This window comes from Palaemon carinicauda, chromosome 5 (assembly GCF_036898095.1).
Source record: "Palaemon carinicauda isolate YSFRI2023 chromosome 5, ASM3689809v2, whole genome shotgun sequence".
NCBI lineage: Eukaryota > Metazoa > Arthropoda > Malacostraca > Decapoda > Palaemonidae > Palaemon > Palaemon carinicauda.
Genome location: NC_090729.1, coordinates 50,039,157 through 50,059,156, shown reverse-complemented (window position 1 = coordinate 50,059,156; position 20,000 = coordinate 50,039,157). Strand labels below are relative to the sequence as shown.

The following is a 20,000-nucleotide window of genomic DNA, read 5'->3' as shown; positions in this document are numbered from 1 at the left end:
TAATTTAACCCAAATATTGCGTTCACGTTGGTTCTTTGACATAATGATAAGTTTTCGCTTCTATACATTTTAATTTTCCGTTATAATGGCTTGTATATGTACCTAAGTGAATTAAAAAAAAAGAAAACAAATACTTACCCTCCCTGCATTGAGTTTTTTTTTTATTTATTTTTTTTAGCCATAGATTTTTATTTTTTTTTATTTAATGTAAACTCTCCTAAAACATTGTTTTTTGTGCTTTCAGACTATCTTCAGAATGCCACAGGTTTCAAGAGGAAAAAAAATTCTAAAATCGTATTTTGTCAGTAAATGCTATCCTTTTGACTTGTTTGAAAAACTCATACGATGTATTTTTATATAACTCTTTTATTGCGAAGGACACAGTACAAAATCATTTAAAGCAGCAAACGTATCTTTGTATCTCCTACATAATATTATAAGCATTCTAAATGCAAACTTGAGAGAGACTGTTCTGAATTTACTCGTTTATCGATTTCAAGTTTTTTTTTTTTTTTTTTTTTTTTTTTTTTTTTTTTTTTTTTTTTTTTTTTTTTTTTCAAGATTGTTTACCATAGGAAGTATATTCAGATTTAAAAGAAACTCTACCTTAGATGCAGCTTACCCCAAGAGTCAATTGTATGTATCTTCGAAACTTACGTCGGTTGCTCAAGTCATCGTGCTGGATAATTCCTTAATAAAAAGAAATGTCCCTCTATCCGTAATCTCATTTATGAATGCAGGCAACCTATTGTTTATTAAAATTTTAAGATTTTAGTCCAAATAACTTACCCTCCATCGAATCACTTTCGATTAAAAAACTATCTCCAACTCATAATTCAGTTAATAACCTTAAAATTTTCCCGGCTAATCCTTACACTACTACGTAAACAATTTATTATCTTACTCAAGCTTAAAGATTTCCGACTGATCGCATACAATTTGCTGAAATTTCAGTGAATCTACAATAGGCTTGTATGATTCTATCTTTTATTGCCTTCTTGTCACAATTGCTAAGTTACAATAATAGGACAAAAAAGCTTCTTTCTTGATTCTTGCTAATTTCAATGCTCACTATGGACAGTGGCTAAATTTTCTATTACCTAATGACCGCTATGGCTTAAGAGATTTATCATTTGCCTCCGAATCACGCTATAAGCAAATCTGGTATGATCTTACCTTGGGTTTGTTGGTAATTCAGACTGAGCACCCAGACCCAGATATGCTATACTTTTTAAAGAAACTAATAGAATCTTAAACAGACTGGAAAAACAATTAATGTATTCTTTTCCATTTGAATTGGTCACACTTGCATAAATGGGTTAAACTTGTTTACTTACATTACATTCTGATCACTATTCCTGCGATAAAATACTAAGTGAAGGACAATCCCGGTTTTATTATGATTTTAGATGAGATGGGTCTTAGCAAATATCCTTTACACATTTTACGAGAAAAAAATCGATGCTCCTACATATCATTAGTATAATATAAAAGAAAAACTATTTTTTTTTTCCAAAATAATCTGCGAAACTGAGATACCTGGGCTCTGGAAGTATTAAACTTTGAATTCGATTCCCCTTGACTTTAAGCAATATTTCCTAATACCAAGAAAGATTCCACATCGACTTTTTAGGTAAAATGTTTCATACACATCTCATTAGCAATACAGCTTCTATTATCGCCAGCAAATATCAGATGATAGATATGAAATTTTTGTTTTTTGACATAATTTAAGAAAAAAATTTAATATGAATATGAAAAATTTTTATCATCCAGCTAAATGAAACGGGAACATTAGAATATATTTGTATATAAAAAAGATTACAGATAATTGCCAAGTATTAAGGCTTATTATTGTGTCCTCCTGCTATTCCTATACTGTTGCAACATTTCTCTCGCTGATATATATTTTCCCTTTCCCAGCAATGAGAAACTCGCCAGTTCTCTTATCATTTCAGGTATTTTTCGTTTAATTCCTTCTTCAACACAATCACCTGAAAACATATCTTTCACATTTCATTTCTTAACAGGTTTTTGTCACACCAACGTACGTCAGCGACAAATACAGTATAATCCTCCCAAAAATCATTAGAGCACTGAACTTAGTTTTTGGACACTGTGTGTGCGTCTTTGTGTTTAGCATTAACAACGGTAAAAATATAAGTAGATATGCCTATGAATATATTTAACATCTATGATGTAATGAGGAGTACTTGTTATAAACTAATAAATAATAATATACTCTCACGACATTTATTTCTATTTTATTGCTCTTTATGACAAAATAAATAATTACTATAGTTTTTTTCAAGTAACAATGAGTCTACATTATATCGAAAATCGGTGCTTCGACTAGACACCAAGCTAAGAAGAATTCTATTTTACCTTTCTTGAGATTCAATTGAAACGCTATATATTAAAATGCAAATGTAGGAATGTGAGAAGCAATTGCTGTCATCTTTCTTTTTCTCAAAAATATTTATAGGATATATTTTTACACATAAAAAAATCTCTGAAAATACACACACAAAAGCTGAGAAAATTATAGGTACTCATACACATATAAGTATACATTACACACACACACACACACACAGACATATATATATATATATATATATATATATATATATATATCTATATATATATATATATATATATATATATATATATATATATCTATATATATATATATATATATATATATATATATATATATATATATATATATATATATATATATAAATAAATATATATATATATATATATATATATATATATATATATATATATATATATATTTCTATGTATGTATATATATATATATATATATATATATATATATATATATATATATATATATGTATATATATATATATATATATATATATATATATATATATATGTATATATATATATATATATATATATATATATATATATATATGTGTGTGTGTGTGTGTGTGTGTGTGTGTGTGTGTGTATATATGTATGTATATATATATATATTTATATATAGATACCTGCTATTCCTAATTGTAAAACTAATAATAAAGATATCAATAATCAAAGACATTTACGAATAATAATAATAATAATAATAATAATAATAATAATAATAATAATAATAATAATAATATTAATAATAGTGATAATAATAATAATAATAATAATAATAAACACCGTAAACACCTGAGCTATAATATTGATAATGATAAAGATAATAATTGATGGCAAAATGCATTAATAATAGTACTTTTGTAGAAATTCCTCCTTTTTTATCTCTCTCGTTACTGTTTTCAAAAATCCATTTTGTTATTAGGAACAGCACATAGATTGTTCTGTGACAGGCTGAGAGAAGATTGTGACTCAAAGGCAGGATAAAAACAACTCAATTACTTTATTACAGAACACTCGCTTTCAAATTCATAAACTACAAGCAAAAAAAAACATAAAAGACGTAACAGGAAATTTCCTGCTCAACCAACACCGCACCAGTTAACAGATAACGGTGAAAAAAACAGACAGGTTATTTAAGTTCCTTGTCAGTGCAAGGGGAGAGCGAGGATACAAGCATGATATATATACACAAAATTAAATGTCGTTGCTATGTACGATCGTGTGACACACGTTTGGTACATGGTTCCCCTCCTTAAAATGACATACTGTACATGTTAAATAGGGTGCCCTTATCTGGAGTGGTAGTAGCAAAACTGCGGCCGATGAGCGGCAGTGAGTGGCTGTAGAAGTCGTTGGTTTGCGCGCGAGCAATTGGTGGAAAATGGGTGGTTTTGTTGCCGCTCAGGCTTGTCACAGGGTAGGTATGCGTGTCTTACGGCATTCATAGGCGTGTGTGTCCTATGGCATTCATAGGAGTGTGTGTCCTATGGCATTCATAGGCATGTTCAACAGCTTTCATTGGCGTGTGTGTCCTACGGCATTCATAGGCATGTGTGTCCTACAGCATTCATAGGCGTGTGTGTCCTACGGCATTCACGTCAGCTTTGGTTGAAGTTGAATAGGTGTCCTTTTCGTCAGGATTGGAGGTGTTGATGGATGTCTTGAAGGTCATGAAGTAGGTGTTTATAAGGGCGTCGGCTTTGGTCATCAAGTCCTTTATGGGTAAACTATCGACATCCGGTATGGCAGTGCGTACAGGTTCGAGTAAACGGCTTACCCAAAGGGCACAAAGTAGGTTCACGTCATGAGGAGAGCCGTGTGCGGCAGGCTGCAGGCAAGTGATACTGGTCATTTCCCTGAGGGTGAGCGAAGCCCTTTGGTCCCCCAACGGTTGTTGAGAGAGCTGAAAAAGCTTTGCTATATGGGCGGCTGGCGATGGCAAGTACTGCTGCAGAAGATATGTTTTGAGGGCGTCATAGTAACGGTAAGGGGGCGGGGGGAAAGGCAGAAGGAGCAAGTCACTCCGGGGTCACCAATGTGACGAGCCGAGAGAAGGTTGTGACTCAAAGGCAGGATGAAAGCAACTGAGTAACTTTATTACAGAACACTCACTTTTATGTACATAAACTACATGCAAAAAAGGCATAAAAGGCATAACAGGAAATTTTCTGTTCAACCGACACCGCACCGGTTAACAGTTAACGGTAAGAAAAACAGACCTGTTATTTCAGGTCCTTGTCAGTGCGAGGGGAAAGCGAAGATACAAGCATAATATCTACACAAAATGAAATGTCGTTACTATTTACGATCGTGTGACACATGGTTGGTACAGTTCCTAGCACTCAGGCAATGTTTATGAATAATTCCCAGTTCTTATCAGAATGGCCGCTAAAATGTTCTTATCATCTATGTTAATATCTTGTATTCAGGAATAATGAATCTGCCTTTTTCATCAAATTTGACAAAATTTATTGATTTAAGGTTTTCTGGTATCCTGACATTTAGAAAACTGTGAAAATAGGATTCTAAACTTTGATAAGGAGTAGATCATTGGTTTAGCCAAATATGCAGCTTCATATATCACTATAAAACAGGATTAACTGATCGGTAAAATCGCATAGTGGTTTTTGTCGTCATCCGCTAGCAATCCAGTATTTCATCCGAGAATAGATTCCCGTTATGATAAAGTGACTTGAAGGGAAGGGTTGAAATATGATAAGCAAGAGATAATAACAGTCGTGGTTATAGGCGTGAACAAGCGATGTCACACAATCTTCATGATAAAAGAGAATATTTAAGGTTATAAAATTGTTATGGGACTTATTAAAATACTATGGAATCAAAAGATGTAAGCGGGCGTTAAATGTATATTTGACATGAATAAAAATTATACGGAGAGAGAGAGAGAGAGAGAGAGAGAGAGAGAGAGAGAGAGAGAGAGAGAGAGAGAGAGAGGGAGAGACTTATTTAATAAAATTTTAATCCACAGTAAAAAACGTTTATAAAGAAATTATTATTCCATCAAACTCTTTACCAATAGGATACATTACATATTTTTAGGTTAGCATTTTCAAATTTTGCAAGATGATATATGAATATACAGGAAATGTTTCTATTAGAGATTCTTTATAATAAGTTTTTTTCTAAAAAAAAATTATGGTATTAGAGCTTTCTTATATTGAAATTTTTTGGGAATGATAGTGTATTAGTAAAACACTAAGATGTCTTCAATATCTATCCTCTACAAACAGAGTTAAAACAAAACTATGTAAAACAAAATAATTTTTTATTTATATGGATACTATATTTTCGAGGTGAAATACTGTATATACTTTGCCATTAATTGGATTAATAAGACAAATGCTAGGAAATCGTGACAAACTCATATCTGTGTTTGAAAACAAATATATATGGAATATCGTTACAAAGCAATAATAAAATCAGGACCAATCGTACGAAATTCTTGACAAGAATCTAAGTATTTTTGTGTTACACAGGATATTTATGTTGATGAAATCATCAAAGATCGAATTAACTCTAAAAGATGAAATTTCCTAAATGGCCTCGATATTAACGGTACTCTAATTACAATGATTGAATAAGGTAAAAAAAAAAAAAGAATTAAAGGTGGTTCAATTCCTGTTTTTTTAAAAAAAAATGGATTGTATATGTTAGCAACCACAACTCCAGAGGAATCGTTACTAAACAACGGGAATGAGAATTGTTGGAACGTCTTGATATAAACGAAATAATGGCAAAAGCGTTTCATGGAATCTACGGCCAAACCTTTGACACTTTCTTCAAAATATTTTTATGTGTGTGTGTGTTATTGACCAAAGGTGTTATCAAATTGATTGCCAATGAATTTATACGGTCTACTCTGGAAAGGGCAGCATCTAATTTAAAAAGTATCGTTAGACGAACTTGAATCACAGGATGAACTCGTCAAGTTTTTTTCAAGGAAAATTAGAATTTAAGGTCAATTTTGGAAAACATTCATTGGTTAAGGAAATAAAGATGATGTCAACTGTTAACAGAATCCTAGTCACTGTGAAATCCAACATCAGCCCATTACATATGAAGATAAAAGGATTTATCGCCTGTCTTCTGTTTCAACGCTTTAAAGTGCTACGGACTTTCCTAGCCATAAGTAAGAGAGAAGGATGTGGAATGATATAATCTGCGTAATGTGTTTAAGTTTTCAACGAGTTCCATTGTTCCTCTTATGACTAATGAAATACAATATTTCAAAGTATTTACCCTAGACAGTATTAAAAGCTATGTTTTCGAAGTACCTTCAAGATTTTCCAATGAAATCAGAAAGTGCGAAAATAAAAGTATATTCCAATATATTTTTCTATGCACAGTGCCGGACACGTGATCACAAGAAAAAATACAATATGAAAATAGCCGAATATAACTAAATGCCTCTTTTTTATTTATGTATGTATGTATGTATGTATGTATGTATGTTTTAAAACAAACCAAGAGACACGTACAAAAATGGAAAATATAGTTTCTCTTGTACATGGTTTGATAATAATAATAATAATAATAATAATAATAATAATAATAATAATAATAATAATAATAATTGATTAAATTTTTCACAATTTGCCCTTTCTGGAGAACATTATAGTAAGAAAACTTAGTAAACAATGTGTTGCGTAAAGAACCGCAAATCATAGACTGTTTTACTTGAATAAGTCAGCCAATTTAAAACCATCAATTGCTGACTCAATTGACGATAAATACGGAAACAAGGGATCTCAAATAAGTGTTTCGTCTAAAGTTGGATATAGTTGATTTCCGTGTTTTATGTTCCTACAGATCAAACCGCCAATTTGGACCTGACTCCGACAACTAAACTTCTGGCCAGGAACCATTCCATTAAAACTTTGACAATCCAGCTTGAAGCTGGATTGTCGTTCGACAAAGGTTCACAAAATATGGGGAGCAAGTGTGTTGGAGAAGATAATGCTATATAACAGTCAACTCTTTGTGGCGTATAACAACGGAATTAGATATAAAACCATAGGGCTATGAGGTGGGTATTCATATTATTAAATTTGTAATAACTCAATTTCTATTTTATGATTCTTGTCGGGAATTTCGACCCGATCAATCGAAATTCCCGCCATTTGACTCCACCTACGACTACGTCAAATTGGAGGGAGAGGAGAAACTCGCGGGCGAATGAATGTAGTTCCAGACGTGAACGTTTAGAGCCAAAAAGGGAAACCACCTGGTAGGAAGGCGCTGAGACTATTAAAATCAATTGCTGGTAATTTAAGATTAGGAAAAATAAAGTCATTCTGTTGTAACATGATAAAAAAATACAATCTAGAAATTTAGGTTCAGGACAAATTGCGCCAAAAAGGTGACGTCGAAGGTTGCAAGGATAGCTCGTCCTCTTTGATCCAACGTCCCCAACCGAAGTAAGTCCCCTCTAATTGTTATCTCTCCTCTCTACCTTTTCTACCAGGTTGGTTGTAGTAGAAGTTTGAGTGCAAGACGTTTAGTTTTATATCGCAGTTTAGTGTAGAGATCCTTGTGATTGGGGATCTGAATCCTGAGTTAAATAAGAATAGGGATATTTGGTGTGTGATTCGTTGTGTATTGAATTCGAATTGGCACTATTTTCAGTTTGTTAATGAGTCCGGTGTGGACTTTGTGCTTGAAGAGCACATGCTACATTACCTAGGGTCAGTCTTGTTTTTCAGTAAGTCTTGTGAATGCTTAAGAATGTTGTTTGTCTTTATCAGAGTTTATTTTTGTAATAAAATTGTAAATTTTATCGCCGTATTTTAATTAAATCCTCGAAAGTTTTGGGAATCTTGCCCTTAAGGCCTTGCGATCCGCCCAGTACATCGGGCAGATTTAATAAACTGGTGAAAATCACAACATTTGGTCCTTCGAACCGGATCGCAAGCGCTTCCCAGAGCCGGACAGGATTAATTTAAAATATGAGCTTTTGAGAGAGAGAGAGAGAGAGAGAGACGAACAATTAAGGTCCTCTACGTCCCGATGTGCGATCGCCCACGTGGGTCAGTTCTTTGAGTCCCGTCTTAACGTTAAATTATCCTTTTTTCTTGCCTTGTCCAACCCCCCCAAACGTAAAGTAAAGTAATTAAGATGGCTGTGTCCACGATCGTGCATATCGAGGCGTCGATGGGCCTACTGGAGGATTTACTAAGCGAAACGCAAAGGGCACTGATAGAGACCTACTCCGAGTCCGTTTACCAGAATTTGGTAACGGAGTTGCAGGCAGAGGTCCGACAGCTTAAAGAGCTGTACAAAAACCAGAGAGTTAAATTAGAGTCTAGTATCGAAGCCCGAATTAGGCATATGTTAGGTGAAGCGACACGCGCTTCCACACTATTGTACAATAGAATAGATAAAGTGAAAGGCCCTTCAACGGGGAATGTTGCCCTCCCCAGGTTGAAGCCGCTGCCTCTCCCCACGTTTGAAGGGGAAGTGCAAGAGTACGCATCGTACCGTGAATTATTCACGATCCACGTGGATCGAAGAGCGGATTTAGACGAAGTGTCTAAATTCACGTATTTATTGGGGACGTTGGGCAAAGAGCCGCTCCGGATTATCAAATCTCTGAGTGTAACCGCCGCGAACTATAGTGTAGCATTAGATTTATTAGATAAGCAGTATGGCAACGTGCACCAAACACTCGTGATTCTGCACCGCAAGTTAGCAAACATCTTTGTGCCGTCACTAAACCCAGTAGAATTAAAAAGGTTCCGTTTTGAGTTGACCATCATTATTGAGCAAATCAAAAGACTTAGTACCAATGACTTAGGCCAGGGCATGGTCATGAGCCTCATTAATCAAAAACTGTCAGAGGGAAAACTATACCGCAAGGTGGTAGAGCATTTGAGGAAATGCGACTATACGTTGGACGAGTTTTTTGAGGCAATAGATTTCATAGTAAGAATGTTAGAAGACGATGCATTGCAGAGAGGCGACAGTCTTGAGAGTGACAAAAGACCAGACAGTAGTGTAAGACCGAAAACCCCTCCCATCCACCATAATTCCTGCCCATTTTGTAGCGAACGGCATCCGCCTCACGGATGTCGCCAAGTGACAGACGTAGCTGCTAGACGTCGCATTTTACTAAAAAGGGGTCTTTGTTTCAATTGCACGAAATCAGGCCATCGTAGCGATAAATGTCCCGTATCAAATTCCTGTAGAAACTGTAATGCTAAGCATCACACTGCGATTTGCGACGCGGGTAGACCGCAATCAATCCCTAGTCATAGTAATAGTCAATCAACAACGTCCCGCCCCGTAGTAAATGCGACGCCTGCACAGAACCAAAATGCCCCCCGTCCGTCTAAGGTTAAAGTAGAATCTAAACCATGCACGAGCGCTAAGATCGCGCAGAGGTCTGATGTGGACCTCCCATGCACTATCTTGCCAACAGCCATGGCAGGTATTCAACAAAGGCAAGGTAGTAAGCGAGTCCGCCTATTTCTCGACTCAGGAAGCCAGAGGAGCTTCATCTCTGCAAAAATTGCCCGTCAATTAGGCCTACCGGTGGAAGGAAGAGTATCCTTGAATATCGCTCCGTTTGGTTCCGAGGAAATAAGCGGCCAATACGATGTAGTAAGTTGCAGGGTTGAAATGGGGAAAAGAATCGTGCGTATGAAATTGGTGGCACACGAACACGTGGACGTCCCGATACATAACGTGGGTTATGTCAAAGTCAGACAGCATCTGTTGACCAAGGGAGTCACGTTAGCCGATCCAGCAAACCAATCAGATACCATGAAGAACGTTCACATATTAGTTGGGGCTGATTATTTTAGCTATTTTGTCATAGGTGTAGAAAAAGTAGATGGGATAAATCTTTTCTTAACGCATAATGGTATGTCCCCGTACGGGAAGGTGCCACAGTGGCTGTTCCAAGGGGAAAAGGTCGAACAAGTAAGAACGTTGAGAGTGTGCAGAATCACGGACGAGCCATATCTGTATGATGTAGATGAGTGGTGGCGATTAGACCGTGTTGGTATCGCCCCATCTGAGCAATACACTGTTAGCGAGGCCGAGGCCGTGCGAAAGGTATCGCAAAGCGTTGTAAGAAAACCTGAGGGATATCAGGTTAGCCTACCATTCGGATCGGATGCTAGGCCAGAAACAAATTATCGTAACGCTATGGCGCAGTTGGAGTCGTTGCAGACAAAATTCAGAAAGGATAGGGAATATCTTGAACAATATCAGGGAGTGATAGATAAGTATCTCGAAGCAGGTTTTATATCAGAAGTGAAAAATCCCGTAGTGGAAGGTTATTACATGCCACACTTTGGTGTTAAGAAAGACAGCCGTACCACCCCCCTTAGAATCGTGTTCAATGCCTCTGCCAAGTCACAAGGTTGCAAGTCCTTGAATGAATGTCTTTTACCTGGGCCCAATTTGGTAGAAGTAGCATATAGTTTAATTATAAGGTTTAGGTTGAATCGATATGCCATGTTAGCCGACATAAGTAAAGCATTCCATCGTGTTTTGTTAGATCCTCGTGATGCCAAATACACACGATTTCTGTGGCGCAAGGCAGCTGGTCGAGCGCTTACCTTCGCCTTTAGAGTCGTGGTGTTCGGCATCACAGCTAGTCCATTTTTGCTACAGCAAATATTAAATTGTCATTTTAAAGAGGAAGGGCGCCCAGATTTAGTAAAATCTTTTTATGTTGATAATTATCTGGCCACGTTTGAAGATATAGAACATATGAGGCAAGAGCATGAGTCTGTTCATAACATCTTAAAAAGGGCGGGTATGCCCTTAGAAGGGTGGGCCAGCAATCACTTGGCCTTCGATAGCGAGAGACAGTGGAATGAGCCTGTGAGTGTGAACGTGCTCGGGCTGCGATGGGCCCGGGACGTGGACAGATTGTGTGTGAAAGAAAGCAAAAGGATCTGTGAGTTGGGGGAGGGATGGGTGCCCACGAAGCGTAGGGTACTTTCCCTATTAGTCTCCATATATGATCCGATAGGTTTGATAAGCCCATTATTTGTAAGGGGAAAGCTTTTCCTTCAACAACTATGGGAGGATAATGTAGGTTGGGATGATGTTTTAGGAAAAGAGAGGGCTAAAGAGGCAAGTGAATTGTTGAATGATTTGAAAGCGGTGAGCGACATCACCTTTCAAAGATCAATAGGAAAAAAAGGCTTACAACTTCATGTGTTCACCGATGCCAGCAGTAAGGCATATGGAGCAGTAGCATATACTAGGGACGAATGCAATCGGGTAAGTCTGGTAACGAGTAAAACCCGGATCACTCCGAAAGGGATGAGCAAGCTGACGATCCCTAAGCTAGAGTTGCTGGCCTTGTTGTTAGGCAGCAGACTAGCAAGAACGCTCAAGGATCTGATCGAGCCACGGGAAATAGTAATGTGGACCGACAGTAAGGTAACGTTGGCATGGGTAGCATCGCCCGATGCCAGGTCTAATAAAAATGTGTTTGTTTCTAACAGAGTGGCGGAAATTAATTTTATTCAGCAGGTTTGTAGTTTCAGTCTGAACCATGTCCCTAGTCAGCAGAACCCTGCCGATATCCTATCCCGAGGCGCAACGGCTCAACAATTGCAAGCTAACCCCCTGTGGAGGAACGGTCCAGAATTTCTCAGGACCACGGGAAGGCCTGTTCCTTGCGAGGAGGAAGATTTACTACATCAAACTCACGTAGTAGCGGCGGTGCAGGAGTTGAGGGAGGAGATGTGTCCTACCCCCCCAGGCGAGATTTGGGACGTCCTGAAGAGGGAAGTAGGGTTCCAATTCTTGTTACGAGTAGCCAGACTAGTTTTAAAGTTTGCTAAGATAGAACGGCATCCGTTCAGTATTGTAAAATTAGAGCAAAAACATTATTTGCCTACTGTTTATGCCTACTTAGAGGGCGGAGTCAGACCCCCTCGTGAAGTTGCTAATTTTGCTAGACAATTGAATTTAGTTTTGGTAGATAATCTCATCTGCACCAGGGGACGAGTGTCCCATGTAGGAGAAACTGATCATTTAATTCTCTTGCCAGCCAAAGGGCATTTGGTTAGGATGTATCTAAATTATTTACATCAGTTACATTTGCATTGTGGGGTGAATACTCTAATAGGTATCTTTCGACAGAAATGTTGGGTGGCGGGTCTACGTTCCATTGCGAAGCGAACCGTGCGGCAATGCCCTGAATGCAAGCTGGCCTTCCAGCCTCTAACGAGACAGCCACCATCACCCCCCCTGCCAAAGGAAAGGATCACCCTCACAAAACCGTTCACGGCGGTCGGAGTGGACCACACAGCAGCAATACACACAGAAACACGGCCAGGGTATATACTTATCGTAACTTGCATGGCCAGCAGAGCCGTGTACCTTGACTTCTGTCCCTCTTTGGAAGCAGAAGAATTCGTGTTGGCACTTAGACGGTTTAGCGCCACCCACGGTGCCCCACAGCTCATCATGTCCGACAACCATCAAACCTTCAAGGCTGCCAGCCACCTCCTGCAGGGACTTTATGAAGAGGATGAAGTCCAGCAGTTCCTGAGGAAAACTGGCATAGAGTGGCGGTTTCAGACACCCCGTGCACCTTGGAAAGGTGGGTTCTTCGAGCGTTTGATAGGAGTAACGAAACGGACCCTCCAGATAGCCCTCGGAAAGAAGTACCTGCCGGACGCCCACGTGCTAACTCTCGTGAAAGAAGCAGAAGCAGTGGTGAATAATCGACCGCTCATGTACAGCGGTGACGAGCGCGAGGATGAAGTCCTCACCCCCTCCCATTTGATAAGAGGACACCAAGTCCACCTCATGGCCCCGATCTTACAGGACGACCATCTCAACGCAACCTTCACCTCTCGGAAGCTACGTGATCGTTACGTAAGATTGACAGATTCGCTCAAAGCCTTTAGGGAACGCTGGAGAAAGGAATACTTGAGTGCCTTGAGGGCCCGGCACGACAGTCGCCCCGGGGAACCCTCCAAGCTACACCCCGGAGACATCATGCTAGTGAAGCAGGACAATAAGAAGAGAGCGACTTGGCCTCTGGGACGTGTCGTGGAGACGTATCCTGACGACAACGGAGTCGTACGCTCGGCGAAAGTGTTGTTTGAGGGTGTCGAATCGCTGCGAGCTGTCAGCCACCTGGTTCCCCTAGAAATAGCCCCCTCTGAGGATGACCATGAAGGAGACGACGGCGATGACGGAGAAGAGGGTGCTTACAGTTCGACAGCCGGAATGCCAGGGATAGCCGAGACGTCTGGGAACGACCAGGGTATGGCAACAGCTACGACAACTCAACAACCAGCCACAGGAACGGACGACAACGACGAGGAAGGTGAGAACTATGCAGTTAGTGAAAGAAGTGAAAATGAAAATGAAACTGAATCAGAGCAGACGAACGCACAAAGACGTTCTGCACGCCCATTGAGAAGGGCTGCCGCGAAACAGCGAGAACTAATGGACTGTCTACTGAAAGGTGACGATATATAAAAAGTAGCTGCAAACTGTAAGTGAAAAGGGGGCGTGTTCTATCTGGAAGGTAGGGAGGGTGGAGTTTGTGAGGTGTGCGTGAATCTGCGGAGGTTGGAAGTGCTTAGGGGTGGAGTACGGGGACGGGATGGTCTCTCGTGCGTACAGACCGAGCGTTGCACAGAACCTGCCCCTCCCTCTTGTACTCCATTAAGTAACGGCCTGCATGTAGCAGCGCTATAGAAGTCTCGATTATTGTGAGTTGAGACAGACTGAAATTGAATTGTCACATGTATTTCTACCATTTCTTGAATTGTCTTAGGCCCATTGCCTAATTGTCGTTGCACTTGACTTATTATGATTGCATTTCTACCATTTCTTGAATTGTCTTAGGCCCATTGCCTAATTGTCGTTGCACTTGAATTATTATGATTGTAATTCTGCTATTTTTTGAATTGTCTTAGGCCCATTGCCTAATTGTCGTTGCACTTGAATTATTATGATTGTATTTCTGCTATTTTTTGAATTGTCTTAGGCCCATTGCCTAATTGCTTGCCAATTGAATTGTAAAATGTGTACATATCACTTATTTCTGCTGTTCCTTATGTGTATTACACGAGTGCTTTAGAATTGCTAGGCCCATTGCCTATTTTGATCTGTTATATGACTGTATATTATTGATTGTGTTTATTACCCCGGGGTAACATTGCTGTAGTATATTGTGCGTACTCTGTTCAAGTCGTTGCGGAGCGCTACGCAGCGAGCCTAACAGAGTCTCGGAGTAAGCCACTCCTCCCACCCCGAGTCTAGCTCCTTCCAATTGACCGACGTTTCATCGCTCCTTATTTTGGGGCGTGGAGGATGTCGGGAATTTCGACCCGATCAATCGAAATTCCCGCCATTTGACTCCACCTACGACTACGTCAAATTGGAGGGAGAGGAGAAACTCGCGGGCGAATGAATGTAGTTCCAGACGTGAACGTTTAGAGCCAAAAAGGGAAACCACCTGGTAGGAAGGCGCTGAGACTATTAAAATCAATTGCTGGTAATTTAAGATTAGGAAAAATAAAGTCATTCTGTTGTAACATGATAAAAAAATACAATCTAGAAATTTAGGTTCAGGACAAATTGCGCCAAAAAGGTGACGTCGAAGGTTGCAAGGATAGCTCGTCCTCTTTGATCCAACGTCCCCAACCGAAGTAAGTCCCCTCTAATTGTTATCTCTCCTCTCTACCTTTTCTACCAGGTTGGTTGTAGTAGAAGTTTGAGTGCAAGACGTTTAGTTTTATATCGCAGTTTAGTGTAGAGATCCTTGTGATTGGGGATCTGAATCCTGAGTTAAATAAGAATAGGGATATTTGGTGTGTGATTCGTTGTGTATTGAATTCGAATTGGCACTATTTTCAGTTTGTTAATGAGTCCGGTGTGGACTTTGTGCTTGAAGAGCACATGCTACATTACCTAGGGTCAGTCTTGTTTTTCAGTAAGTCTTGTGAATGCTTAAGAATGTTGTTTGTCTTTATCAGAGTTTATTTTTGTAATAAAATTGTAAATTTTATCGCCGTATTTTAATTAAATCCTCGAAAGTTTTGGGAATCTTGCCCTTAAGGCCTTGCGATCCGCCCAGTACATCGGGCAGATTTAATAAACTGGTGAAAATCACAACAATTCTCATCATATCCAATGGTGATATTCAATAAACGCTTTATGCAAAAATTGTAGGTGATATCCTAATCTAGTGTAACTTTCCGGTACCATTAGGTAAACATGACAATGCAAGATAAACTGATATAAATTTCTTATCTAAAGGTCGTTATTTGTTCCCATTTAGAAAATCTTTGATAAGGATATTCAATCTGAATGATAACTTCTAGTTATATTGAAACGATAATCTTTGTTCAAATCAGATTATGGAAAATTTTCAGCTAAAATTGGTCAAGGAATATAATTACATCAAAGATTTGAATTTAATATTTATCCATACCTCATTAAAGTTATGTCAATTACACATCCGTCATATCAGTGTCTAGATCAAGGTCTATAGATATAAGAGGTCTTCTCAGGCCACCTTAGTGCGCAGGTAGCCGGATGGTGGGAGTCGGGTCGGTGAGAGCGATGACGTCACTCAGACTGAACCGTGGCTGAGTAAGCTGTGGGACTTCCATAAGAAAATAAAGGAACCATGCTTTCTGCTTTGTATTGTTCAATGTTTTCGAGGATTTATATTTTATTCTTTTAGGATAATAAAAGTAAGTATACAAATACATAACTGTATTACACTCAAACAACCAAACAAATATCTGATGATGTAAATAACTGAAATTTGTCGAGCAACAGACAGTTTAAATTCCTAAAATAAATAATGATATATACACAATTTATATTTCAGTTATGTTCTATATCACGTTGCGAGCTTTTTCATTTTATTCTGCGCTTTTCTCGATGAACTAATGTTCCTATTTAAAACACGAATTCTAATAAATGTACGACATCTAACAAAAAATTTAATCACTTCGTATGGTAATGGGATATCATTGCTTTTTAAAACACTCGCTAATTAAATCAGTCAATTTATCCGTCGCTCCTTTTCCAGGTTTTAGATACTTTTCCCCATGATGACAAACATTTTTTCCATCGTTTTTAAATGCACCAAAAACTCTTCGCTTGGTTGCATTAGTTTTCCATCTCTTGCACTTATGGCACCAATCCACGTGCCATCTCCCTTCGTCGCTGCAGTTCCAAGGAATTCATATTCAGAAAACTTACGAGCTATATAACCACCTACGTATTGTAAGCCTCCATCTTCCATCGCTTTCCCTAATGCTTCTTTTTCAGTGTCAAATTCTATATATTCATCATTTTGCAAATCATTAACAAATTCCCCTGGCAAAGAAAACAGCATTGCTGATAGACTCAGCTCTTTTTGAATAGAAGTTTCTTCATCTACAAAGGATGCGCTTTGTTCAACAGGAAAACTGGAAAATGAGCCTGGCATCATCATATCACTATTGCAACTTTCAACGTTGCAGTTTGATCCTAACAGTTTGCTGTCTTTTCCTAGAATGTGGGCTCTGACTCGGTGCTTACTTGCGACGGGTGATGGGTGTTGATGGCATTCACCCATCTGTCTTATGCAGCCAAAAAAGTGTTCAAGACCATCTTGATTTAGCCTATAAGTGAGAATATATGATGTATCAAATTTAGCTTTGACCATTTTCAGCAGGTTCATTAGAGAATTGCACGATATTATTAAGCCTTTTTGGAAAGGATAGAGCCTATTGCTTTTAATTACTTGCATCTCTTTAGATACTCGAATCATATCTTGCAACGTTTTATTTTGTAGGTCCAGATTCATGCCATAGGCATTTCTTGATGTCTTCATATCACGAGGTACTCGAGAATTGAATAAATTGAACCAGGTATCTACAAGATATATAAACTGAGTTGCGGTTTCCCAATGCTTATCTTCAAGCAGACCTTTGTTACCGAAGTACTGAAGGCATTTATATGTAGTTTCGGACAGTAATTGCACCGCTAGTTTAACATTCATGCGTTGCATACCCATAACATTGATGTGCTTTTTAGAGAGTTTATGTGCTGTCCGTAGATCACTTTTGTTTTTCATAATTAACTCCCTGACTGAACCACTAAGAGCAAACATATCTCCCGACAATACAAATCCATGATCAAGAAAATTATTCCGAATGAGTTCTATTAGGTGCGGTGCATCGGCAAACACATGTATTTCTCTGTTATCATCTACCGGGTTAACAAATGCAAAATTGTCTATATCAATGCCTAAGGAATTCCACAAACTGATATTTGTTGATCCTAAGTCACTAACCATGGCTATTACAGAAAACCCAGCTTTCTCAACCCGAATAATCAATTTAAAAAGGAGATTTTTTTTTCATGTTAGTGTCGAAATTATAATAAATAATTTGTTTCCAGGAAGTCGTAAGTCCTCTGATCATTGCGCATTGTACTTTGGATTTAGGATCATACAAAGTGTCCACGCCTTTATCGTAACTCCAAATTTGTGCAACACTGCACTCGTCAAATGAAATTACACACAGACGCTCGTGTTCTAGCATTGACTCCGATTTTATTTTCAATAAGTGGATTACCGATTCCAAAATGCCAGGTTCTACAGCTATCTTACTTGACCAGCAATATAAAGTTGATAAAGAAGGAAAAGGTAATTTCCACCCTTCTCTTAAAAACTTATAAGCTTTTGGACTCAAACTGCGTAACGTTAAGGCTTTACTGATATCATCGTCTTCCCAAGTATTAATATTACTTCCAGTGACAAGACATGCTACTTGTTTGGGTGAAAAGTATTTCTTTAAATTAGCTTTTACTACAGCAGTTGCTGATGCATACATCTCATTAAACTTAACCTACATCGCTGTTTTCTCTTTTTTCCAGTTTTCCTTTTCTTTTTCCCACTTGACCTGATTATCCAACCATTTAGCTTTTTCATTTTCCCATTTAGCCCTTTCAGTAGCAAAATAGCTTTCTTTAACTTCCCACTGCTCTTTTTCACATTTCCACTTTACCTCATATTCTTCCCACTTCCGTTTGATATCATCTTTCTCCTTCTCCAGTTGCTCAATTATACGTTGCAAATCTTCAATCGTGGGCACCGATTTGACTTTTTGTACAAAAATCTTCCCTGTTTCGTCTTGCTCTTGACTAAGGATTTCATCTACAAGTCGTTTTTGTCCTCTTTTTTCGGCTCTTACCATCCTGGACGTATCTGATTAAAATCAAAATAGAATTATTAAAAAGATGGACTTGTATAGAGAACAATGCGATTAGAATTTTCTGACATTATTGAATATGTAAAAATCTGAACTAAAATTTATGAATGGTACTTTTTCACAGCGAAATGGAATAAAAGAATTTTTTTTTTTAACTATATATGAGGAAAACAACCGATTCCGCGATTTCCAGATTACTGGAGAATAATAAAGAGGATATACAATAATTATAATCTATGTAAGTTGATTACAGCGTCATTTATATCTTAATGTTTAACCAACAATACACGATACTGGTTTCTTACCTTGTGATGCATGTGAATGTCCAGTTGCAGGTAAATGCATCGTCGGTACAGATCCTTTCTTTATTCTGATGAGAGATCGAGGCACTGGTTGATTCAGCAATTCATACATTAAATTCCTTTCAAATGCATCAGCCTCAAAGTGTTTACTACATATCTGAGCGTTTTCCCCATTAATAAGATCGTCTCATTTGCACAGCAGAATCCACGTTTTCCTTGTGATGATGTCCTTAGGGAATTTATGAAAAGTGAGATCCTTACTTTTTCCTCTAGATGAGAAGCACCCAAAAACTGCACAATTACTGGGCATTTTGTTATATATAAAACAGCTTTGATCAGCAAGGCGGAAGTGTACACCACGTTTGCTTGTAAACAACTGCCCGGTCAAGGGGTGATCGACCTTTGGTATGCTTGGGTGAATCTAGTCTATGACCTTGGCCGCACCTATCGGTCCTGCCTACGTCACAGTCTGTACCTGCGCAGAAGACTCATATTTTTGGTCGGGGTTGAGAAGACCTCCTTAATCTATAGACCTTGGTCTAGATAGCATACTGGAAAAAAAAGTACTGTACACACAAAACATATTTACTGATGAATTGCGGATATATGCCATTCGCAAAACAAGAATCTTGGGAATGAAACGAGAAAAAACCTTATCTATATCAAGATGAAATGGGTAATAAGGAAGAGATAACTCCAAAATCTCCGATGTACATCTATGGTATTCCGTTAATTATCTTTACAGATATTAGGTTCCCTTTCATTCCCGAGAATAAAATCAAACATCGAATCTGGAATTTTTCAAAACCATTTGTAACGAAAGAAATTTTTATATTTCTTTTTAAGGAAGCCGCAACTGTTGATTATTGAACAACAATAATTCTTTATTTTACCACCTTCGATATATAGGTAATTAAGAAAAATTATAACTTGACTTTGAAATGCCTGAAACAGAACAAACTGTTTCGTTGTATTATTATTATTATTATTATTATTATTATTATTATTATTATTATTATTATCCTTTTTTATTGTTAATAATGAGACTTTCTGGCCAATATAAGTACCCCATAAC

The 20,000-nt window shown here is 38.0% G+C and overlaps 1 protein-coding gene across 1 annotated transcript in view; it reads left to right on the top strand.

Annotated features, from left to right (window-relative positions):
* The window catches only part of LOC137640882 (uncharacterized), an 11,131-nt gene extending 3,743 nt beyond the window's left edge, over positions 1 to 7,388 (top strand). Inside the window, exon 2 of the mRNA XM_068373344.1 lies at positions 7,231 to 7,388. Within this exon, the coding sequence (XP_068229445.1) occupies positions 7,231 to 7,388 (158 nt within the window). The remainder of the gene's footprint in view (positions 1 to 7,230) is intronic.
* The last annotated feature ends 12,612 nt before the right edge of the window (positions 7,389 to 20,000 follow it).